The 19,513-nt window shown below is 40.4% G+C and overlaps 1 protein-coding gene across 1 annotated transcript; it reads right to left on the reverse strand.

The window, feature by feature from the left end:
* Positions 1 to 522: 522 nt before the first annotated feature.
* On the reverse strand, positions 523 to 18,907 carry uchl5 (ubiquitin carboxyl-terminal hydrolase L5). The gene is made up of 11 exons (XM_061737304.1): positions 18,729 to 18,907; positions 16,736 to 16,799; positions 16,555 to 16,660; positions 11,225 to 11,350; positions 10,140 to 10,201; positions 9,356 to 9,486; positions 7,745 to 7,808; positions 7,554 to 7,656; positions 3,372 to 3,485; positions 3,160 to 3,258; positions 523 to 821 (listed from the first exon to the last, which is right to left on the reverse strand). Exons 1-11 carry the CDS (start codon positions 18,802 to 18,804, stop codon positions 777 to 779), a joined length of 990 nt encoding a protein of 329 aa, XP_061593288.1. The 5' UTR covers positions 18,805 to 18,907; the 3' UTR covers positions 523 to 776.
* Positions 18,908 to 19,513: the final 606 nt, after the last annotated feature.

The raw sequence follows: 19,513 nt of genomic DNA on the forward strand, positions 1-19,513 counted from the left end.
AAACCAAGACCAGGAGGAGACTAATCACTTCATAAATGTAATGAAGGATATGAACATTTCTGCATTTGTAGACGGTAGAAAGTACCGGGATAGAAGATTTACAAGAAGGTGAGAGAAAAGTTGCGTGAAGCAGCATTTGTTTCGGATTTGGATACAGGAAGAAGAAGTGGAAATGACGGGAATTACGTCATGACGTTCTCCGTGCGTCGCTGGTTTGATCCAGATATCCCAAATGATTAATCACCATGTATACAGGGATAACCCTGTTTGCTCACGCATGGAAACACATTATTCCCAATGTTTCAGTAACTGGAATATTGACTTTAACCTGAATTTTGACTGCATGGAAACGTAGTCACCACTTCACCAGTCTGACGGTTCTGAAACTTGAACTTCTCAGGTCGTTGCAGAGTTTCAGCAGCAGGGGGCGCCAGAGCTGCACCTTCCTGACTGAATATCTGGGAGGAAAGACCAAGACGTGCAAAGAGCGAGGAAAAAACTGCAAGTTCTCCAAATCAAACATTCACAAGCATCTAGACATTTTATTATGAAAATAAGACAAGAACAAGTTTGAGCGTCTTTCCTTCCATCATGCATGAGCCGTAATGATTCAGTCTCTGAGTCTGCAGTCTCTTCTTCATGGTGGTGACAGGAGCCCCGGTGAGCGGCTGCAGGTGAAGTGATGAACATTCAGGTGAAGTGGTGAACGGGTCGGTGCTGCTGCTCAGCCGGGGGTTCTGCGTCTCCGGGTCTTCTCTGCTGCTGCAGCAGATCCTTCACTTCGCCTCCTGGGCCTTTTTGGAGCTTTGTTTCTCCTTCGCCTGGAGAGAAACAAACACCTCCGTTAATATGAAGGATGGTGAAGCTGGAAACGGAAGTAAAGTAACCCTTTAAACTGAAATGTTGATGTGTACTTGTTGTTCCTCATTAGGTTGGTATGTATTGTCCATTACCATCTGGTAGCGTTGTTCTTATCACCACTGACATGTTTGTATGTACCGTATTTTCCGCACCATAAGGCGCACCTAAAAGGCTTAAATTTTTTCAAAAGCTAACCATGCGCCTTATATATAGATCAATATTGAGCCTCAACAGGTCTCGCAACTCGAAAATAATAACAGTTGTTTATTCCTTTTGGGAGTGAATGGAGTTGTCAGAAAGCTGATTTGTAATCTATTAATAAAGTTTGACTGACCTAATTGACTGTTTTGTTGACATTCCCTTTTTGCGCAGCACCGTCTAATGGATGATAACGTAACCCAAGCCTCTCCTGTAGCGCCTGATAATGCGGAAAATACGGTATGTATGTATGTGTGTGTGTATGTACGTACTATATGTCCATTACCTTCTGGTATTGCTGTCCTCACCATTGCTGGTATGTTTTTGGTATTTTATTTCTGAATTTTACTTACTTAACTGTATTTGTATTGTATTTTTGAATAATGCACCTGGCCTAATTGGTTTGCTGATGTGCTTGAGCTTTTTCTTTTGAATTTCATTCATGAAACACACTTCACCAATAAAAATGTGGATTTCAAATCTTCTCTTCTTAGTGTATTCAATTGATAAGTCATGCACTGCAATTTTGTAATGTCCTAGAATTCTTATTCTTTATTTGGGGACCTTTAGCAGATATGAGATTAAAATACGATTAATTATATTAATTTATTATAAATCCTGTAAATAATTAGATAATCGCCTGACAGCACTATCAAAAACCTTTTAACGCTTTGACAAGGTGGTTTTTCAGACGTGTCGACGATCCACTTTATTGCAAAAGTGTGTGAACATTTTCACGTCTCTGACCTGGCGGGTCATCTAAAATCATCCCAATCTAGTTTACAAATATATTTGGACTCATTTTATACCATCGAGTTGTGATATAACAATTAAAAATACTTTTATTCTTATTCTTATTATTATTATGCAATACTGCGTCACGTAAGGGCTTTGTCTCCGTCTCAGCTGGAGCTGCAACACAATAGTTTATCAAAGACTAAAGATGTTGTTCATCCTCTTCCTCGTCGTTTTGAAGAAAAGGTTTGCAGGACGAGACACTGAGAACTAAAGAAAAAACCCTGCAGCAGCATCTTTATCACAAATTAAGAGTCCTGTGTGTAACAGAAACTACAGACACTGATGAAACGGTTTGAGATCGTCTGTAAGAAAACAAAGTAAAGAAAACTGAAGCTGCAGCTTCAACAAGTTCCTTAAGCTCACATACGCTCATTATTTGTTCTTTACAAACAGCCTTTGTGTCCAGAAGCGTTTACTTATCTCTCTTTTCCAGCCCTTAAAGCTGAACCGTTGGAGCCGCCCGGACATTAAACTAACGTGTTTCACGGAGGTCAGAGAAGAATTCTAAATGTTTCGGTAATTTTGTTCTCAGACCCGTGTGTTGGGAGGAAATAAAGCGTTAGAAGAGGATTTACCTTCTCCACCAGAGGTATTAACTGCTGTATTTACCTTCTCCACCAGAGGTATTAACTGCTGGTATTTATTCACCTTCTCCACCAGAGGTATTAACTGCTGGTATTTATTTACCTTCTCCACCAGAGGTATTAACTGCTGGTATTTATTTACCTTCTCCACCAGAGGTATTAACTGCTGGTATTTATTCACCTTCTCCACCAGAGGTATTAACTGCTGTATTTACCTTCTCCACCAGAGGTATTAACTGCTGGTATTTACCTTCTCCACCAGAGGTATTAACTGCTGGTATTTATTTACCTTCTCCACCAGAGGTATTAACTGCTGGTATTTATTTACCTTCTCCACCAGAGGTATTAACTGCTGGTATTTACCTTCTCCACCAGAGGTATTAACTGCTGTATTTACCTTCTCCACCAGAGGTATTAACTGCTGTATTTACCTTCTCCACCAGAGGTATTAACTGCTGTATTTACCTTCTCCACCAGAGGTATTAACTGCTGTATTTACCTTCTCCACCAGAGGTATTAACTGCTGTATTTACCTTCTCCACCAGAGGTATTAACTGCTGGTATTTATTTACCTTCTCCACCAGAGGTATTAACTGCTGTATTTACCTTCTCCACCAGAGGTATTAACTGCTGGTATTTATTTACCTTCTCCACCAGAGGTATTAACTGCTGTATTTACCTTCTCCACCAGAGGTATTAACTGCTGGTATTTATTTACCTTCTCCACCAGAGGTATTAACTGCTGGTATTCCGCCAGCGTCTTCAGTAACTCCATGATGAACGGAAGGTAATTGTGCTTTCGTCGGATATTTTCAACCTGAAACAACAATAATAACATCAAACTGAGCAACATCAGAGCGGTTTAAGGTTCAAGGATGGAACGCAGGAGGAAAATATTGCACTAAAGTCCATTAGTATTTAGTTCTTCACCTTATATCGTTTGAGTTTCTGATTTTCCTCCTCGATGAGCAGCTGGAACTTGGCGATCTCTGACTGGATGGAGCTGAGAAACGTGCTGTTCTGGTCCGTGTCCATCGGCTCGTCCTGGGAAATAAATAAAATAAATTAAATACATTGCTTGGGCCTGGATTCACCGAACAAAATTAAAACCAATTCTTAGCTTGCAAAAACCAGTGGTGAGAATCATTCACCTCTAAGAAGTCACTCGTTACCTTTGTTTCTTTAATATCCATCAGATTAATAACCTCCAAAATGCTCAATTTGTACATGGTTCTTTAAATAAAACTCTTCTTAACTTTTTTCACAATTTCTTTTCCCCCGAACAATGAATTTCATAATTATTCCACCCGTAAAGCCTCCCGGCTTCGGCCCCCACAATCGCAAACTATTTCATCTTAATTTAAGAATAATCATTTGGAATTCACTTCCTCCCCACCTGGTCAAACTTTCTAATGAATTATTGAAAGAAATCCGTGACATATATTTTGCTATATCAATAGCTTAATAATATGATGTAAACTTCTACTTACTCACATTTGTCTTTTTATACAGTATTGTAGTTTTTTCTTTCTTTCCTTTGTCTTTTTTATTTTTTGGGGGGTATGTACTTTTTTCTTTTCTTTGTGCGAGTGTGCAGTGTGTATGTGTTTATGGCGTGTTTTTGCTGCGTATAATATGCATTTATGTCCATGATAATGTCCTTTTTTATGCTCATTTAAGGAAGTCCTCTTATCAAGCCCCTAGAGGGTTTTTTGAACCTCCTTGCATATATGCTGTCTATTGTTTTTTTTTTTAAATGGTAATTGTATTGTATTTTTTATAATTGTATTACTGACTTTATAATATGTGCTAAATAAAATTAAAAAAAATAAATGCATTTAAAAAACAATGCATAAAGAAGACAAATAACAAATAAGACAAAATATAAAATTGACGTTTCACATTCTAGAATATTTTTGATAAAATACTTTATAGTTATAGTGTTTTATATTTATTTATAACATTTTCATTAAACATTTTCTTGAACTTGTAGATAGAACTGCACATTTTTAGGTCGTTATCACAACTATTCCATATTTCTCTAGCCTTAACTGATGTAAATCTCTTTTTAATATTTGTTCTTACTGTCGTCGTCTCAAACATGATTTTTTTTATATTTGGAACAAATCCTGAATGCAGTTTGGAAGCAGTTTCTGCTTTAAAGGCAAATAAAACAGTTTTCTGCACTACTATGTCATGGAATTTTATCATGGAGTATTATATTTGATAAAGAGATTATTTGTTGGTTCATAATAGTCAGATCTATTAATTATCCTTAAAGCTCTTTTCTGTAATAAGAAAATAGGGTTTGTATTTGTTTTATAGGTGCACACAAACACATTTACAGGTTATGTGGGCGATATTCACCAATACATTCATAATAAACGCCATGAAGCAGAGAAAAATGTCTTTTTGTGTGTTTTCCTTTTAAAAGAGTAATTTAACTGATGTTTACGGTAAAATCTGGCCACATATGGACTGAAACAGAGCTCTTTAGTTTAAATCCATCTCCATAAATAAACCGTAGGTGGAGTTGTGCTGCCCTCTAGTGGTAGGAACTGTAAGAAACTGCAGAGAGGAACAGGACTGGAGGTGAGATGAGTTTTCTCTAAGAAGGAAAATGTTCAGCCACTAACAATCGTTCTCATGAAATGACATTTCTCCTCATCCATCTTAGTTTGGTGCAGATAGACGGGGAGGAAGATACGATCTAACTATGTGTTAAATAAGTCAATTTCACCAAATGCTCATCGTTTGCCCTTTTAGACACAGGGCCGGCATTATCCATTTGGAAACTGCCATCGTATCTAATTATTAAAAATGACGTCTGCGATGCTAATCCAGCGCAAATGGGAATTCAAATCAGATCATTTTTATCCTGTGGGAATAAACAGAGTCTGAGTCGCCTCGTACAGGACTGTCTCAAAAAATTAGAATATTGTGATAAAGTTCTTTATTTTCTGTAATGCCATTAAAATGTCATTATGGTTTACATCTTAAGATTAAGATTCCCAGAATATTCTACATTTTTAAGATAGGATATTTGAGTTTTCTTAAGCTGTAAACCATGATCAGCAATATTAAAATAATAAAAGGCTTGCAATATTTCAGTTGATTTGTAATGAATCCAGAATGGATGACATTTTTGTTTTATTTAATTGCATTACAGAAAATCACAATATTCTAATTTTCTGAGACAGTCCTGTATATCTGAGGTGGATGTTGTGATGCTGCACACGACCTATAGTTTATTATTCACCACATAAAACCTAATAATATGACATTTTTGGCAAGTAAAAATAAAGAAATTTGGCAGCAAGAAGCTTCACATAAATAAATGAATCAAGAAAAAAGATTCAGGATCAGCAAAGTGTGAGAGTTTCCCCTTCTAGCCTTCCATTCTTTACTGGTCACTAGTTCTTCCATATTTCACTTACTGTGCAGAAATTTGGGGCAATAACTATAAAACTTGGTTACACTCATTACCCAAACTTCAAAAGAGCAATACGATACATTGATAAGGCTGGATATGGAGATCACACTAACTCACTATTCTTCACGTGTGGTTCCTCCGGGATAATAACGTGTCTCAAACCTCCTCCTGTGCTGGTTAAAGGAGCAGCACCGTGTGTGGAAACAAACGCTCCACTTGGTTTCAGGTTTAATCCTAGTCGGGAGCACACGGCCTTTTTAGGCTACGATGAAAACTGTGGTGTACTGTTACGTTTACAGTTACCACGGCAACCAGCCCACAGCCCTGTGACATCTGACATCAGACCAAACTCATTAAATTGCAGATATTAACACCTGGTGGAGTCATCGAGGCCTTGCCTCTAATAAACCCGTTAACTGTTCTGATCCTACGTGAACCTGCTGCACTGATCTGGGTATTGAAAATAAACGAGAGCGAGTGGAGTCGGGCTGAGTATGTACTACCGTATTTTCGCGACCATTAGGCGCACATAAAATTCTTTTTTCTTTTTAAAAATGTGCCGCGCGCCCAATGAAACGGTGCGCCGTATCTATTACCTGTATTACGGTAATGTAAGGACGGCCACCAGGAGAACGGTAAAGGGAGACCGTTCTCCTGGGGGGGGGGTGTGTGAAGCACAGAGCGGGTGGAAGGAGCGTTTCAACGGCCACCATTCGACTGAAAGCAGTAGCGCTGGTGGAAGAAATGAAAATTGAACATTTTCATGGAGGTCTGTCTTGATGCTTTCGCTTCACGGTGCCAGCGCAGCAGCAGCGCCCGGCGGATTATATGGAAAAGATGGAGAGCTTCCGCTCATTCTGCAGCCGACACATCACCGACAAACGCATCCAGCCCAGACACATCACCAACATGGACGGGGTGCCGCTCACGTTCCACATGCCGGTGAATCACACGGTGGAGTTAACGGGGACCCGCGCGGTGGATATCCGCACAACGGGGTATGAAAAGTCCTCATTTATGGTTGTGCTTGGCTGCCATGCTGATGGACAGAAACTGGCAGATTATATGGAAAAGATGGAGAGCTTCCGCTCATTCTGCAGCCGACACATCACCGACAAACACATCCAGCCCAGCCACATAACCAACATGGACGGGGTGCCGCTCACGCACATGCCGCCTATGGTGATTTTTAAAAGAAAAACTTTGCCTAAAGAGAAGTTTCCAGCCGAAAGCCGGCATTTCCGAGGGCAGGCACGGCACAGAAAGTGACTCTGACATTCGGACTTGCACAGCTGAATTAGCGGAGCTCTTTAATGCAGAAACAGAGGATGAGGACTTTGAAGGGTTTGATTAATGTAAAAACTGCAATAAAATACAATCAAACTAAGTTTTGCTCCTGCTCTATTTTTAAATAAGCACAATTGTAGGCTTGTGTGTGTGTTCTGCAGCGCGCGCGTGTGTGTTTGGCGGCGCGCGTGTGTGCGGCTCCGTGTCTGTAGACGGCGCCTTTTAAGATGGTGCGCTGTATGTGTGTTTAAAATCCAAAAATTACACACAAAACTGGGGGTGCGCCTTTTCACACGGTGCGCCGAATGGTCGTGAAAATACGGTAGTATAAAAGTGCCATTAGATCATTCCTGTAGACACAGTTGTTTCCGTGTTTCCGAGTTTTCACCGACCTCAGTGAGCTGCGCCTGCAGCTCCGTGATTTTCCTCTCGTAGATCATCTTTCTGTCCGAAACGATGGCCATCAGGTTGAACCTGATCTCTCCTTCGCTGTACCTGACCAACAACACATTTACCTTTTAAAAGCATTCCATTCATTTGTTTATACTGAAAATAAAAAAAACTATTCACACAACAGACTCACTTCTGTATTCTCTTCTCAATGACCGGGCGAACTGCGTTGATCCAGTCGTCCTGGGTGCAAACGCCTGGAGACGAGAACCGTGGAAGAAATAATTAACTGATATACGGAAGCCTGCGGTGACTGAAACCCTAAAACAAGCAGACTCATGGCACTTTAATAAGACAAAGGGCCAATCCCAATACACCCCCTACTTTCTACCACTAGCCATAAAAATGAGTAGGGCTCTTGTAATCTTCCCTAGGGATTGTCACCACTTGCTACGTCACTGCGTGGTTTACGTTCGGGTACGTAAGCGACTGCGTAGTTACGTTTGCACATACGTCACACCATGTCAGGAAGCCCAGAGCTAAAAGCTGTTTTAATTTCAGCTGTAGCACTGTTAATATGCCACTTTATTAAGTTTTAATATTTTTTCAGGCGTAAAAGTAACCGTTAAGATCCCCAACCTGGGCTCAGTTTATCCAAATAACGCCTGTTAAGAAATTTGCTCCGATGTTTTGGGGGATGAGAAGAGCCGCCGGCCCGGGAGCTGATTTATGGTTCCGCGTTAAATCGATGCAGAGCCTACGGCGTAGGGTACGGTGTACGGCACGTGTCGCCGCGTAACCTACGCCGTAGGCTCTGCGTTGGTGTAAGGCGGAACCAAAAATCAGCCTTAATTCTGGCGAGATCTTTGCAACAACGTGCAAGCGAGTGATTATCTACATTCACTGAGTGAATATTATGAAAGTAAAATATATATTTCTCCCTAGAAATGTAATTAAAACGCATTTTTATGCAGAAACTAACTCAAAATATTGATTTCATTCACTAAAAAACAAGAAATGTCCGCCATGTTTTTTGTTTGATTCACTCTGAAAATGATGACGTAAAGAATTCTGGGAAATTTTTCCGGCCCTCGGTCGGCGAGTCAGTATCTGAAATCCCTCGCTCTGAAGGACTAGATTCATACACACTACTACTGGCTTTGGCTGATTTATGGTTACGCGTTACACCAACGCAGAGCCTACGGCATAGAGTACGGCGTAGGCTCTGCGTCGATTTAACGCAGAACCATAAATCAGGCTTTACCCATTCATTTATGTGCACTCGGCGCAGAGCGGAGCCCGGCAGCGGACGAGAGGGCGCCCTGCTGCAGCGCAAACCCGGCCCGAATTGAACATTGTTTAATTTCAAACAATGTTTAATTTGTGCCGTGCTGGGAAGTGGGAAGACATCTCAGCACGTCCAATAGGAGAGGAGTTGGTGGAGGCTGCACCGACTCCTCTCCTTGCGCCGCGGCAGCTCATACACATGAATGGAGTTGTCTCGGTTGCTGTGTGGATTATGTTCTCACTCCAAATAAAAAAAATGAACCGTTTCAGGTCTTGAATGGAATCGGGCCGAGACCACCTCTCCTAGGCGATCTCGGAACGCTTGTTTTGTACCGTTTCAGAGCGCGATTGCTGTGTTCACATGTACCAAAACGTTCCGATCTTGAGGGGGAAGCGTTCCCTGTACCGGAACAACTGCTTGAAACGGTACAGGTGTGAAAGCACCCTAAGACAAAAAGCAGCTGCACACGGCGGAGCCTCACACTGAGGCTTTAAGGTTTCAGATAAAAACACTCACCCAGGTCGATGGGTCCCTCTCTCAGCCCGTCCAGCTCGTACAGCCGCCCGTTCACTGGAACGTAACTCACAAAGTGGAACGCGTCCTCGTCCTTCGCTGACGACTTTGCATCAAACTCAAACATCTGCTGTCTGCAGAAAAGAAAAGAGAAAAACAATCAAGAGGCCAAATCATTTGGAGTTACGACGAGAGGCTGAAAATACAACAAAAATAAGTTTTTGTGCATCAGTTTGTGGAATTAAACTGTGGATTTAAAAGAATGTACAAACATGAAACAATTTAAGAAGAAATATAAAGAAATGGTTTATTTGAGGTATAAAAGTGAAGACTGTGTTTAAAGATCACCAGCTGTGTGTTCTGGTATTCTGTCATGTTGTCTTTGTATGTTTATGTACTTAGATATATGTATTATATTTATATCATAGTTATATTTATGATAGAGCTTACATGTCTAAACAGGTTATTTTAGTAAAAATTATATATATTTATTCAAATTAGTGTATAGAATATAAAAAATAAATAGACATATAATTTATGTTTAGTTGTGGAAAGGGGGTGGGATTAAATAAGTTTATACTTCCCCCCACTCCTTTACAAACATGTAACTTGAAATATGTGTTTTGATGTTGGTTTTTTTCTTTATGTGGTGGAATGTACCTGGATTTGTTTTCTGGACTTTTTTTCTTGTTTTTTTATACATCTTTGAAATAAACGAAAAAGAAACAACGAACAAAACCCCCCCGAGACGATGGAAGCCCGACCTCCAGGAACCAGCAGAACTCACCTGGCAAAGCTGTTGTGAACTTGTCTGATCACTTCAGAGTTGCTGAGAGCCAAACCTTTCATCTGAGAAGAGACATGGAGAATAAAACATTATATATACATATATATGATGGTTTTCCCCAACAGAGAAGTTTATTAGGCCTGTGTTGAAAAAAAAAAAAAACGATTTTCCGATTCTAAATTGATTCTCATTAATTCCTAAAAATCAATTCGTATGTCTAAAGATCGATTTAAAAAATGTTTTTTTTTCCATCATCACATTACAACCTTTGGTATTTTTTGGTTTATGCCCAAAAAAGGAATGTTTTGTTGGACATGAGCCTAACTAGTAGGATGTTTTTGCCTTTAAATATGTGTAAAGGTCTGAAAACAAAGTTTTCAGTGTATAATTGCATAAATTGTCTATATTTCATTACTTTATATACCGTCTTGGGGTTACATTTGCATCAAATGTTAAAAACCAAATTCGATTTCCTCTGTCTCTGTTTCCTCCCTGGATCTGTTTGGTAATTCTACACGATGTTTCTGTTTCAGTTCTATCAGCATTCTGGGAGCTGATTGGTCCTTACAGCATCATTAGCTGCAATACTTGCTGTTGAATCTCTATATAATACTAGTATGAGTATGCTACAGAACTACAGTCATATAATTCATGCAACAGCTCAAAAAACTGTTTTAATAACACTATCACAAATCAATATCGGAATCGAATCAAATCTTGATAATCGATTCTGAATCTTAAGAATCGGAATTGTATCGATTCTTGACATTTGAATCGATCCCCAGCCCTAAAGTTTATTATAAATCTCATCCTTCCTACTTCATCCTGAGTAATTAAGCGACACAAAGCTGTCAGTGTAAATATGAGAGTAAAACTTAGAGCTTAGAAAATAGGCGGAAAGATGATAATGATTTCCTTCTTTAAGGATGATTGTAGTTTGTAGAAATCAAACTGCATGTTACATTTACACTTTACTCCTAATGGGAGTAGGTTTCAGATACCAAATAGTCACTCAGAAGCAAAGCAAATCCCTTTTCCTTCCCTAAAAAGGTGGAACAGAGTTTTTTGAAACAGCACGGACGTACCGCTGCATCAAAGCTCTGAGAGAACTCCCTGAACTCCGTCAGCGTGTCTCCCAGCAGCATGTCGGAGTGAGTGCAGTTCAGCAGCACGCTGACGATCGCCTGAGTAGCACACGCGTTGTTTATCACCTGCAAACACACAAAACATTAGATATGGTTTATGAAAAACACACATTCACAACAGTCCGTCCTTTAGAAACTCTGCAATCGTACATTAAACTGTGCTGGAAGTTCCATGAGCAATCGTTTATTTTCTTTCAACAGTAAAAAAAAGTCCCAACATCATGTCAGCGGTGCAATTTTACTCCTTTCCAAGAAAACACTAGCTCTCTGTGGAAAGTTTAAAGCCGTGGTTTGTATTTCCATGCTCACAGGGCCACGACATCTTCTTACGATATCTTGTCCAACGTCACCTGAACCTTCCTGTAAGAGCCATATTTGTATTGCTTACAATAGTTCATATTTTTCCTTTAAAATGTGGAATTGCTCCTTTAATTATGCTGCTGATGACATCACAGGAGCTGAGCTCAGACCAGGTTAAGCAGCCTAAGGAGCAAGACAGTTTTTTGACAATTCCTCAGAGCGAATCTTATAACTTTGTTGTTTGCTTTTAAGTAAAGTTGTTTTTGAACAGAGTTACTGCCTTGGAAGATTTTTTTTCTAGTGTCAAGCTTATTGCCAAGAAGACTGCTTAATAGTAGCGGTAAAGTGGAGTAGCCAGAAGAAGAAAGATTGCCGTTACACTTCCTTCAGGGTGTCCTGAATTTCTGTAGAGATCAAAACTCATGTCTTGATTATGCGAGTCTGCTTTTTGAAAGGTTGTTGTTGGCGTCTGTGAGCTTTCAAATGCTGACTGGTATTTATGAAACGGAAATTACGAGCAGAAATTATCCCTGCTCTTTTGAAAGCAGACGATAATCAGCCAACGTTTATAAATGAAGAAGATAAAGAAGATGCAAACACTACTTTTTTAATAAAGAGATAAAGATATTTTAGGCAGGCTGCTGATCTTGGTGCATCCTTCATTTTCTTTCTGCAGTTTGGTAAATGATAGGGGTGTAACGGTATACTGTTCGGTATAGCGTGTTCGGTTCGGAACGGAGGCGTACCGAACGAGTTTCCACACGGACATATTAAGTAGAGGACCGTACGTTGCGGAGCAGAGCGCTGCTGCAGCTGCACATGCAGTTGCGCTTACACCGAGAAAGTATTAAGATTAAAGAAAAAAGCACTAACTAATGAAGAACTAAAGAGCTAAGCACATAATTGTGACAAGTCCAGTGTTTCCCCTACCATTGTTTAGGTCTGGCGGGGCCTGGCCAGGCCTAAAAAAAACAAAACAATGATCATTTACGTTTATGAGCGCCTCTGCAGCGCTGTTCTGCAACGTGAGTCAACCTGCTTCGTTGCCTAGTAAAGCCTGAATTATGGTTCGGCGTTAAATCGACGTAGAGCCTACGGCGTAGGGTACGCAGCGACGTGCACCGTACGGCCGCTCGCCGCGTACCCTACGCCGTAGGATCTGCGTTGGTGTAACGCGGCACCATAAATCAGCCTTAACGATGCGAGTACCGCTGCTGAGAGCGCAGGCATATTATTATACATTATGGGATGTATAGAGTTTGTAGCTAGCCAACTATGGCGCCGGCCAAAAAAACAAAAAATATCGCGGGCGACAGACAACATGATATAAAGAAATGTTTCTGCCAGGTAAGTGTGTTTGTGTTTGCATGAGGCGCTGCAGGGAAGCATGAAGGAAAACACAGCCCGACGACACACCATGCGTCCGCGGGGTCCTAGTGCCGGCACACGTACAGCCAATGTTATTTTGTGTGTGTGTAATAAACAACTAACACGTTTATATTTTGCATTTTGTTTTCTAACTGTACCGAAAATGAACCGAACCGTGACCTCCAAACCGAGGTACCGTATTTTCGCGACCATAAGGCGCACATTTTTTTTTTTTTTTTTTTTTTTTAAATGTGCCGGGCGCCTTATGAAACAGTGCGCCGTGTCTATTACCTGATTTACAATAATGTAAGGCCGGCCACCATGAGAAAGGTAAAAAGAGGGGGCGGGTGAAGCCCCCGTGAGTTACGACGTGAATGAGACCATCCACTGAGCTGTTTAATGCGAAACAGATGATGAAGACTTAAGGATTTGCTTGATGTGTAAAGTGAAATAAAATACAATCAAACTAAGTTTTGCTCCGCTATATTTTTAAATAAGCACACTTGTGTGTGTGTGTTCTGCAGCGCGCGTGTGTTTTGCATGTTGGGAACCGAGGAAGCACCTGCCGTGGGTTTGCGGCTCCGATCGCCGCTTTCCCCGCTGCAGATCCGGCTGAAATGCCGGTGCTCTTTCCCCGGGAGCCCCTGCTACCAGTCCATGTGGGTTCCTCCGGTCCCGGCTGGTCGGAACCGTCCACATTCCCCGGTTAAAGCCGCGGCTGCAGCAGCGCGGTGATGCGCGCTGCTGCAGCCGACTTCCTGGTTCCCAAAGCGGGTCCGATGACCTGGTTCCCGGCCGTATTTGCGAGCAGAGATTTCTGGGGTCTGTCTCAGGTCGGATCAGCTTCACCCTCCGAGATTTGCAGCCAAATCTGTCGGTTACAAACCCGGTACCGGATCCCGACATGCGCGTGTGTGTATTCGCGGCACGAAACACACACATTCTCATTTATGTTGCGCTTGACTGGCGCAGCTGATGGACAGAAACCTATGGTGATTTTTAAAAGAAAAACTTTGCATAAGACGTTTCCAGCCGGAGTCATTATAAGGGCGAATGAAAAGGGGTGGCTGGATGAAGGGATGATGATCAAGTGGCTGAGACAGGTCTGGAAATTCGGACTGGCGCAGCTGAATTAACGGAGCTCCTGTCGCATACAACCCCCGGTACCGGCTCCCCGACAGCGCGTGTGTGTGAGTGGGTCCAGCGCGGTCCCGGGACGCGGGACCGCCGCGGGACCAGCGCGGGGGGGGGGCGGACCGAGACCCGGGACCCGGTCCAGCGCGAGGGAGCAGACGGGGAGCGGACCCGGTCCAGCGCGGGGGGGGCGGAGCGGGACCCGGGACTGCCGCGGTCGGGATCCGCAGCACAACGGGGTATGAAAAGTTTATTTACTCTCGTGCTTGCCTGCCACGCTGATGGACAGGCCTTGCCGGCTATGGTGATTTTTAAAAGAAAAGCGTTCCCTAAAGAGACTTGTCCAGCCAGAGTGAAATGAAAAGGGCTGGATGGATGAGGAGATGATCAGTGGCTGAGACAGGTTTATGTGCAGCAACCCGGTGTTTTTTTTTTATTCTTTAATGCAGAAACAGAATATGAACCTTTGAAGGGTTTGATTGATGTGAAAAGTGAAATAAAATATCAAACTAAGTTTTGCGCGTGTGTTTTGCAGCGCGCGTGTGCAGCTCCGTCTCCTTAGACGGCGCCTTTTGGGTCGGTGCGCCGTATGTGTGTTTTAAAACCAAAAATGACACACAAAACTGAGGGTGCGCCTTTCCACACAGTGCGCCATATGGTCGCGAAAATACGGTACGTACCGAACCGAGATTTTTGTGTACCGTTACACCCCTAGTAAATGACCACAGTTCAAGCTTAGTTTCCTTGATTAACTACCGTTGCTTGATTGTCACGATTGTCCTCCCTTCATTTCCTCTTTAACAGCTGATGTAACTGGGTCCTGCATCTATCCCAGGTTAGTTTTGGGGGCCGTGCAGAACTGGATGTTGTGGCTCTGAACTGGTTCTCATGCTGTGCTGAGAGTAAAAGTTGGAGTCAACAATAGTGATGCACCAAAATGAAAATGTGTGGCCGAAACCGAAAAACATACCGAACAATGGTTCTTTGCAGTTTTTCATTTATTTTGCCAATTTTTTCACCATTGCATAAATCAAATAAATGTGCAGTGAAATATCCGCCAGTCACAATTTGTCCTACTGTACCTATTGTATTTTTCATTTCCTCCCGTTCATCGGGTCACGGTGGGGCTGATTTCCGCAATTTGAAGCCTTGTATAATAATTGTAAAAAAAAAAGAAAAGAAAAAAAAAAAGGTGGATTTCACTTATCACGGCTTCTTTTTGGAACGTAACCCCCGCGAAAAACGAGGGATTGCTGTACAGCTTATTATTATTATCATTATTAATATTATCATCTGCGTGCCACCTGTGCCAAGTCAGGAAAGCGGCCTTGATTGGTCCTCCAATATGTGAGAGGGTTATCGCTCCTGGGGACGGGGACTTCTGACAGATAACAATCTAACTGTTGAGCGGCTGCGCTTGTCGTCTGGGTTATTTTCTTGGAGGATCTGGTCATATCAGACAGTGAGTTTTCTCCACCGCATCGGTAGTATGCGCCCTTTTCTCTGCTGTGCGTCCCGCGACCGTCTCCATCACCAAGCGGCTTTCCCAAATCCAACTCAGTCTGGATCATTTCTCGTGTCCTCTCCTTTTTCCCACAAGTAATGATCTTTGTATTGTGGATCAAGCACAGTCGCGAGGCAGAACAGCGGTTTGTAGTCTGTCTAAAACGTGTGTTGACTGTTCGCTGTGTGATTGCGTCATCTAAACATGCCGTTATTAATTGTTCGGCCGAAAATAGCAAAAAAAAAACACTTTCAGTGTTCGGTGGAATAAGTGGGGAAAAAAAACAAACAATTTCGGTTACTGAACATTTAGTGCATCACTAGTCCACTATGTTTGGTTTAAGGGAAAGTTGATGCCTGCAGGAAAGCGGCTCGGCAGAAGACTGACACCGTGACTAAGGAGAAACTGTGCATGAGCAAATATCTGCTCAATGTTCAAAATTATGAATGAACCTCTCACTGCAATTTTCATCTATACTTTAAAATGAACGTACAGATGTTGACGACGTGAACTGCCATGTTCCTTGATCGTGAGGTCACTCAACTGGGTCTACATGAATCTGGTTTCTGAACTAAAATCTCAAGTTAAGTTACTACGAACTTCAAGGCAGAGGTTGTGTTTGTTTCCCTGCAGGTCCGAGTAGAACTGAAGCGCAAGTGGAGCACCGGTTCTGAACCAGCACAGGAACCACTTTGTGGACATGGATTATTGCTGACACTGAAGACTTGGTCAATAAAAACGTTGAATAATATATTCATCCAAGTAATTTCTTTTTGCATCAAAATGCGAAATGTGGAAAAAGATCAGTAGATATGTTCCAGTTAAATGAGGATTTGTGACATTCAGGGTTTGGGTTTCATCAGGGAAACGATTAGAATAATGTGAACAAAACAACGTGTCAAGGACACATTAGGCTTGTTTGTACTGGTTCAGTTCAGCGGTTATAAAATGAATAATTCAGTACCTGTTTGGCGAAGAAGATGTGGTCGAGTCTGGAGTCCTGGACGATGGAGCCGGCCGGCTCTTCCCCCGGCTGCCACTTGAACAGGAAGATCAGGCCGTGGACGGGTCTGGAACAGAACAATACGTTATAGCTGGATGTAAACTAAGATGTAAAGATGTAAAACAAAGGTGTGTGAACTCACTTCAAGTTCTCAAAGTTCTCCGGCTCCATACTCCATATCTCCTCCACCTGAGCTCCTTTACAACCTGGAAACAACAAACACTTCAGAGTCGATCCGCTTCTGGAACAGGAACAAACCTGGGCTGATTTGTCTCTTGTTAGGATTTTATGAAATTGTTCAAAGGTCTGAGGGTTTTTTTCTCTAATATTCTACACTGGTGTTTGCTCTCAGAGCAGGAACATCCTGTTATTTATGACTGTTAACACAGATTAGCTGTTTTCTCTTCTCTGATGTTTTAAAACTGATAAATCCCATCCTGTTTTTCTTAAAGTTTGAGTTGTCTTAGATCTTTTCTGGGTTGACACCTCAAGTAGGAAGCAATCAGCAGAGAAATCAGGCTGAATAAGACACGTTTGCCTTTTTTTTCCCCAGTCCGGTCAAATAGAAACTATGTTTTTCAAAGCCCCAAAGCTAAAGAAATTCATTTAAAAATCCTTAGTAATATTTCACCATTTAGAGAACTATTACGACAAAGATTCAATCAGGACAATAACAGCTGAACCTTCTGTGATAATGACATTGAAACAACAGACCATCTAATATTTTACTGTACGTACTCTGGAACCTTCTGGGACGACTGGATCTCTACGAAAATTAATCTAACTAACAAGAGAGGATATTATATTTGGGACCCTGCTCAAAGATAAATTGGTGACTTTGTACTCAATAACCTGTTGATCTTTGCCAAATTCTTTACTCATACATGCAAATGGGGAAACAGAAAACCAAACTTTTAAAAGATACCTGATAAAAAACCATCTCAGTGCCTGAAGACTGATTAAAAACAAACTCCTTATAGCTCCTCCTATATAGATCTTAAGATATTTGAAGATGACTAATGCCCCAACTTCGCACCTTTTTTCTCATATTTTATTATTATAAATTTTATTTATTTATTTCCATTTAGTTTTTTCATTTTTATTTTTTACTTTTGACCCTCCTTTTGTTTATGTTGCTTTACAACTTATCTGTTTACTGTTGCAGTCTTACAGAGATGCAGAATGTGTTGTGTGCCTTATGAATATAAATCCATGCTGTTTTATATGTTTTATATGTTGTATATGCCTCAAGGATTTGTACAATATTCAAGTGATCAATTTAAACATTTTTTTTTTTACTTTTTACCCTTTTGTTTATCTCTTTTCTTTACATTTTATGTTACATTTACTGTTACAGTCTTACAGAGATGGGGAACGTGTTGTGTGCCTTATAAATCTACATGCTGTTTTATGTTTTATATGCTCAAGGATTTGTACAATATTCAAAGTGTTCAATAAAAATAATAATGAAAATAACATAAATAATAATAATAAATAATGATATAATAAATACATACATAATGATAATAAATAATAATATAATAAATAAATAATATAATGCATTATAACAAATAATAATAATAAATAATGATAATACAATAAATAATAAATACATAAATAATATATTACATTATAATAAATAATGTAATATAAGAAATAAATAAATAGATAATAAATAATGATAATATAATAAATAAGAAATAATATAATACATAATAAATGATGATAATAATAATAAATAATAATAAAATAAATAAATAATACATTATAATAAATAATAATAATAAAAGAAAAAATGTTAATATAATAAATAATACATAAATATAATAAATAATAATAACAATAATGATAATAATAAATAATAATAATAATAATTATAATAATAATAATAAATATAATAATAATAATAATAACATCTTCTGCTCAGTTGATTAAACTGAATTAGTTCCTGCAGAATTTTCAACGATAAGCAATTTGAAAGTTGAAAAGTTAAAATGCACATCTGTTAATACTTCAAATCTCTAAGAAAAGAGAGATAAAGATAAAGATAAAGAGCATCTTCTGCAGCTGCAGCCGTTAGCCCGCTAGCCCGTTAGCTCCGCAGAGCTGCACATTACCCTCCAGAAATCACTCACCAAAGCCTTTAATGAGCTCCGTAAACACCCCGGGGTCGCTCTCCATCAGACACCACTCTCCCGCGCTTCCAGACATCCTTCACGGTTCTGTTAATTCAACCTTTTCCTCGGAAACTTCTATAAAATGCTAACAGCTTAGCCGGACCCGCTAGTCACGCTAGTTAACGGTAGCACAGGGTGACGTCGGCCAAGTCTCGCGAGAGTTTGGTGACAGCTTGCTTTAGGACCCGGCGGACTCCGCCGTTACCATGGATACAGCTGCCAGGGACTATAAACTTGAGCGGCCACAGCCAGAGTCCATAATATTCCCAGATCCTTGTTTGAAAGAACAGGAGGGCTCGAATTACTTCTAAAATGTGATTTTGAGCTACACAAGGTTCCCATTAAGCTATCTAATTTCCACAAACAAATTCTCCAATACTGGAAAATGATATTCACTCACAATTTCTCCCCACATGGATCTGTTTTATGGAATAATAGAGTAATCATAGTAAATAATATGCCTCAAGGATTTGTACAATATTCAAGTGTTCATGAAAAAAAAGTCATTTTCAAATATCTGTGACAATTGAGCAAATGACTAATGCCCCTGCTTCTCACATTTTATTATTGTATTTATTTATATTTTATTTTTTTACTTTTTACCCTTTTGTTTGTCCTTATGTTACATTTACTGTTGCAGTCTTACAGAGATGGAGAATGTGTTGTGTGCCTTATAAATCTACATGCTGTTTTATGTTTTATATGCTCAAGGATTTGTACAATAAGTGTTCAATAAAAAAAAA

The sequence above is a fragment of the Cololabis saira genome, chromosome 13, assembly GCF_033807715.1.
Source record: "Cololabis saira isolate AMF1-May2022 chromosome 13, fColSai1.1, whole genome shotgun sequence".
Classification (NCBI taxonomy): Eukaryota; Metazoa; Chordata; class Actinopteri; order Beloniformes; family Belonidae; genus Cololabis; species Cololabis saira.

Excerpts from the sequence above, each read along its gene's own strand:
- uchl5 (XM_061737304.1), bottom strand. The coding sequence starts at position 18,804 with ATGTCTGGAAGCGCGGGAGAGTGGTGTCTGATGGAGAGCGACCCCGGG. Across the intron at positions 16,661-16,735 it reads GAGAACTTTGAGAACTTGAA|ACCCGTCCACGGCCTGATCT; the intron begins GTGAGTTCACAC and ends GTTCTGTTCCAG. Across the intron at positions 7,657-7,744 it reads ATTGAGAAGAGAATACAGAA|GTACAGCGAAGGAGAGATCA; the intron begins GTGAGTCTGTTG and ends GTTGTTGGTCAG.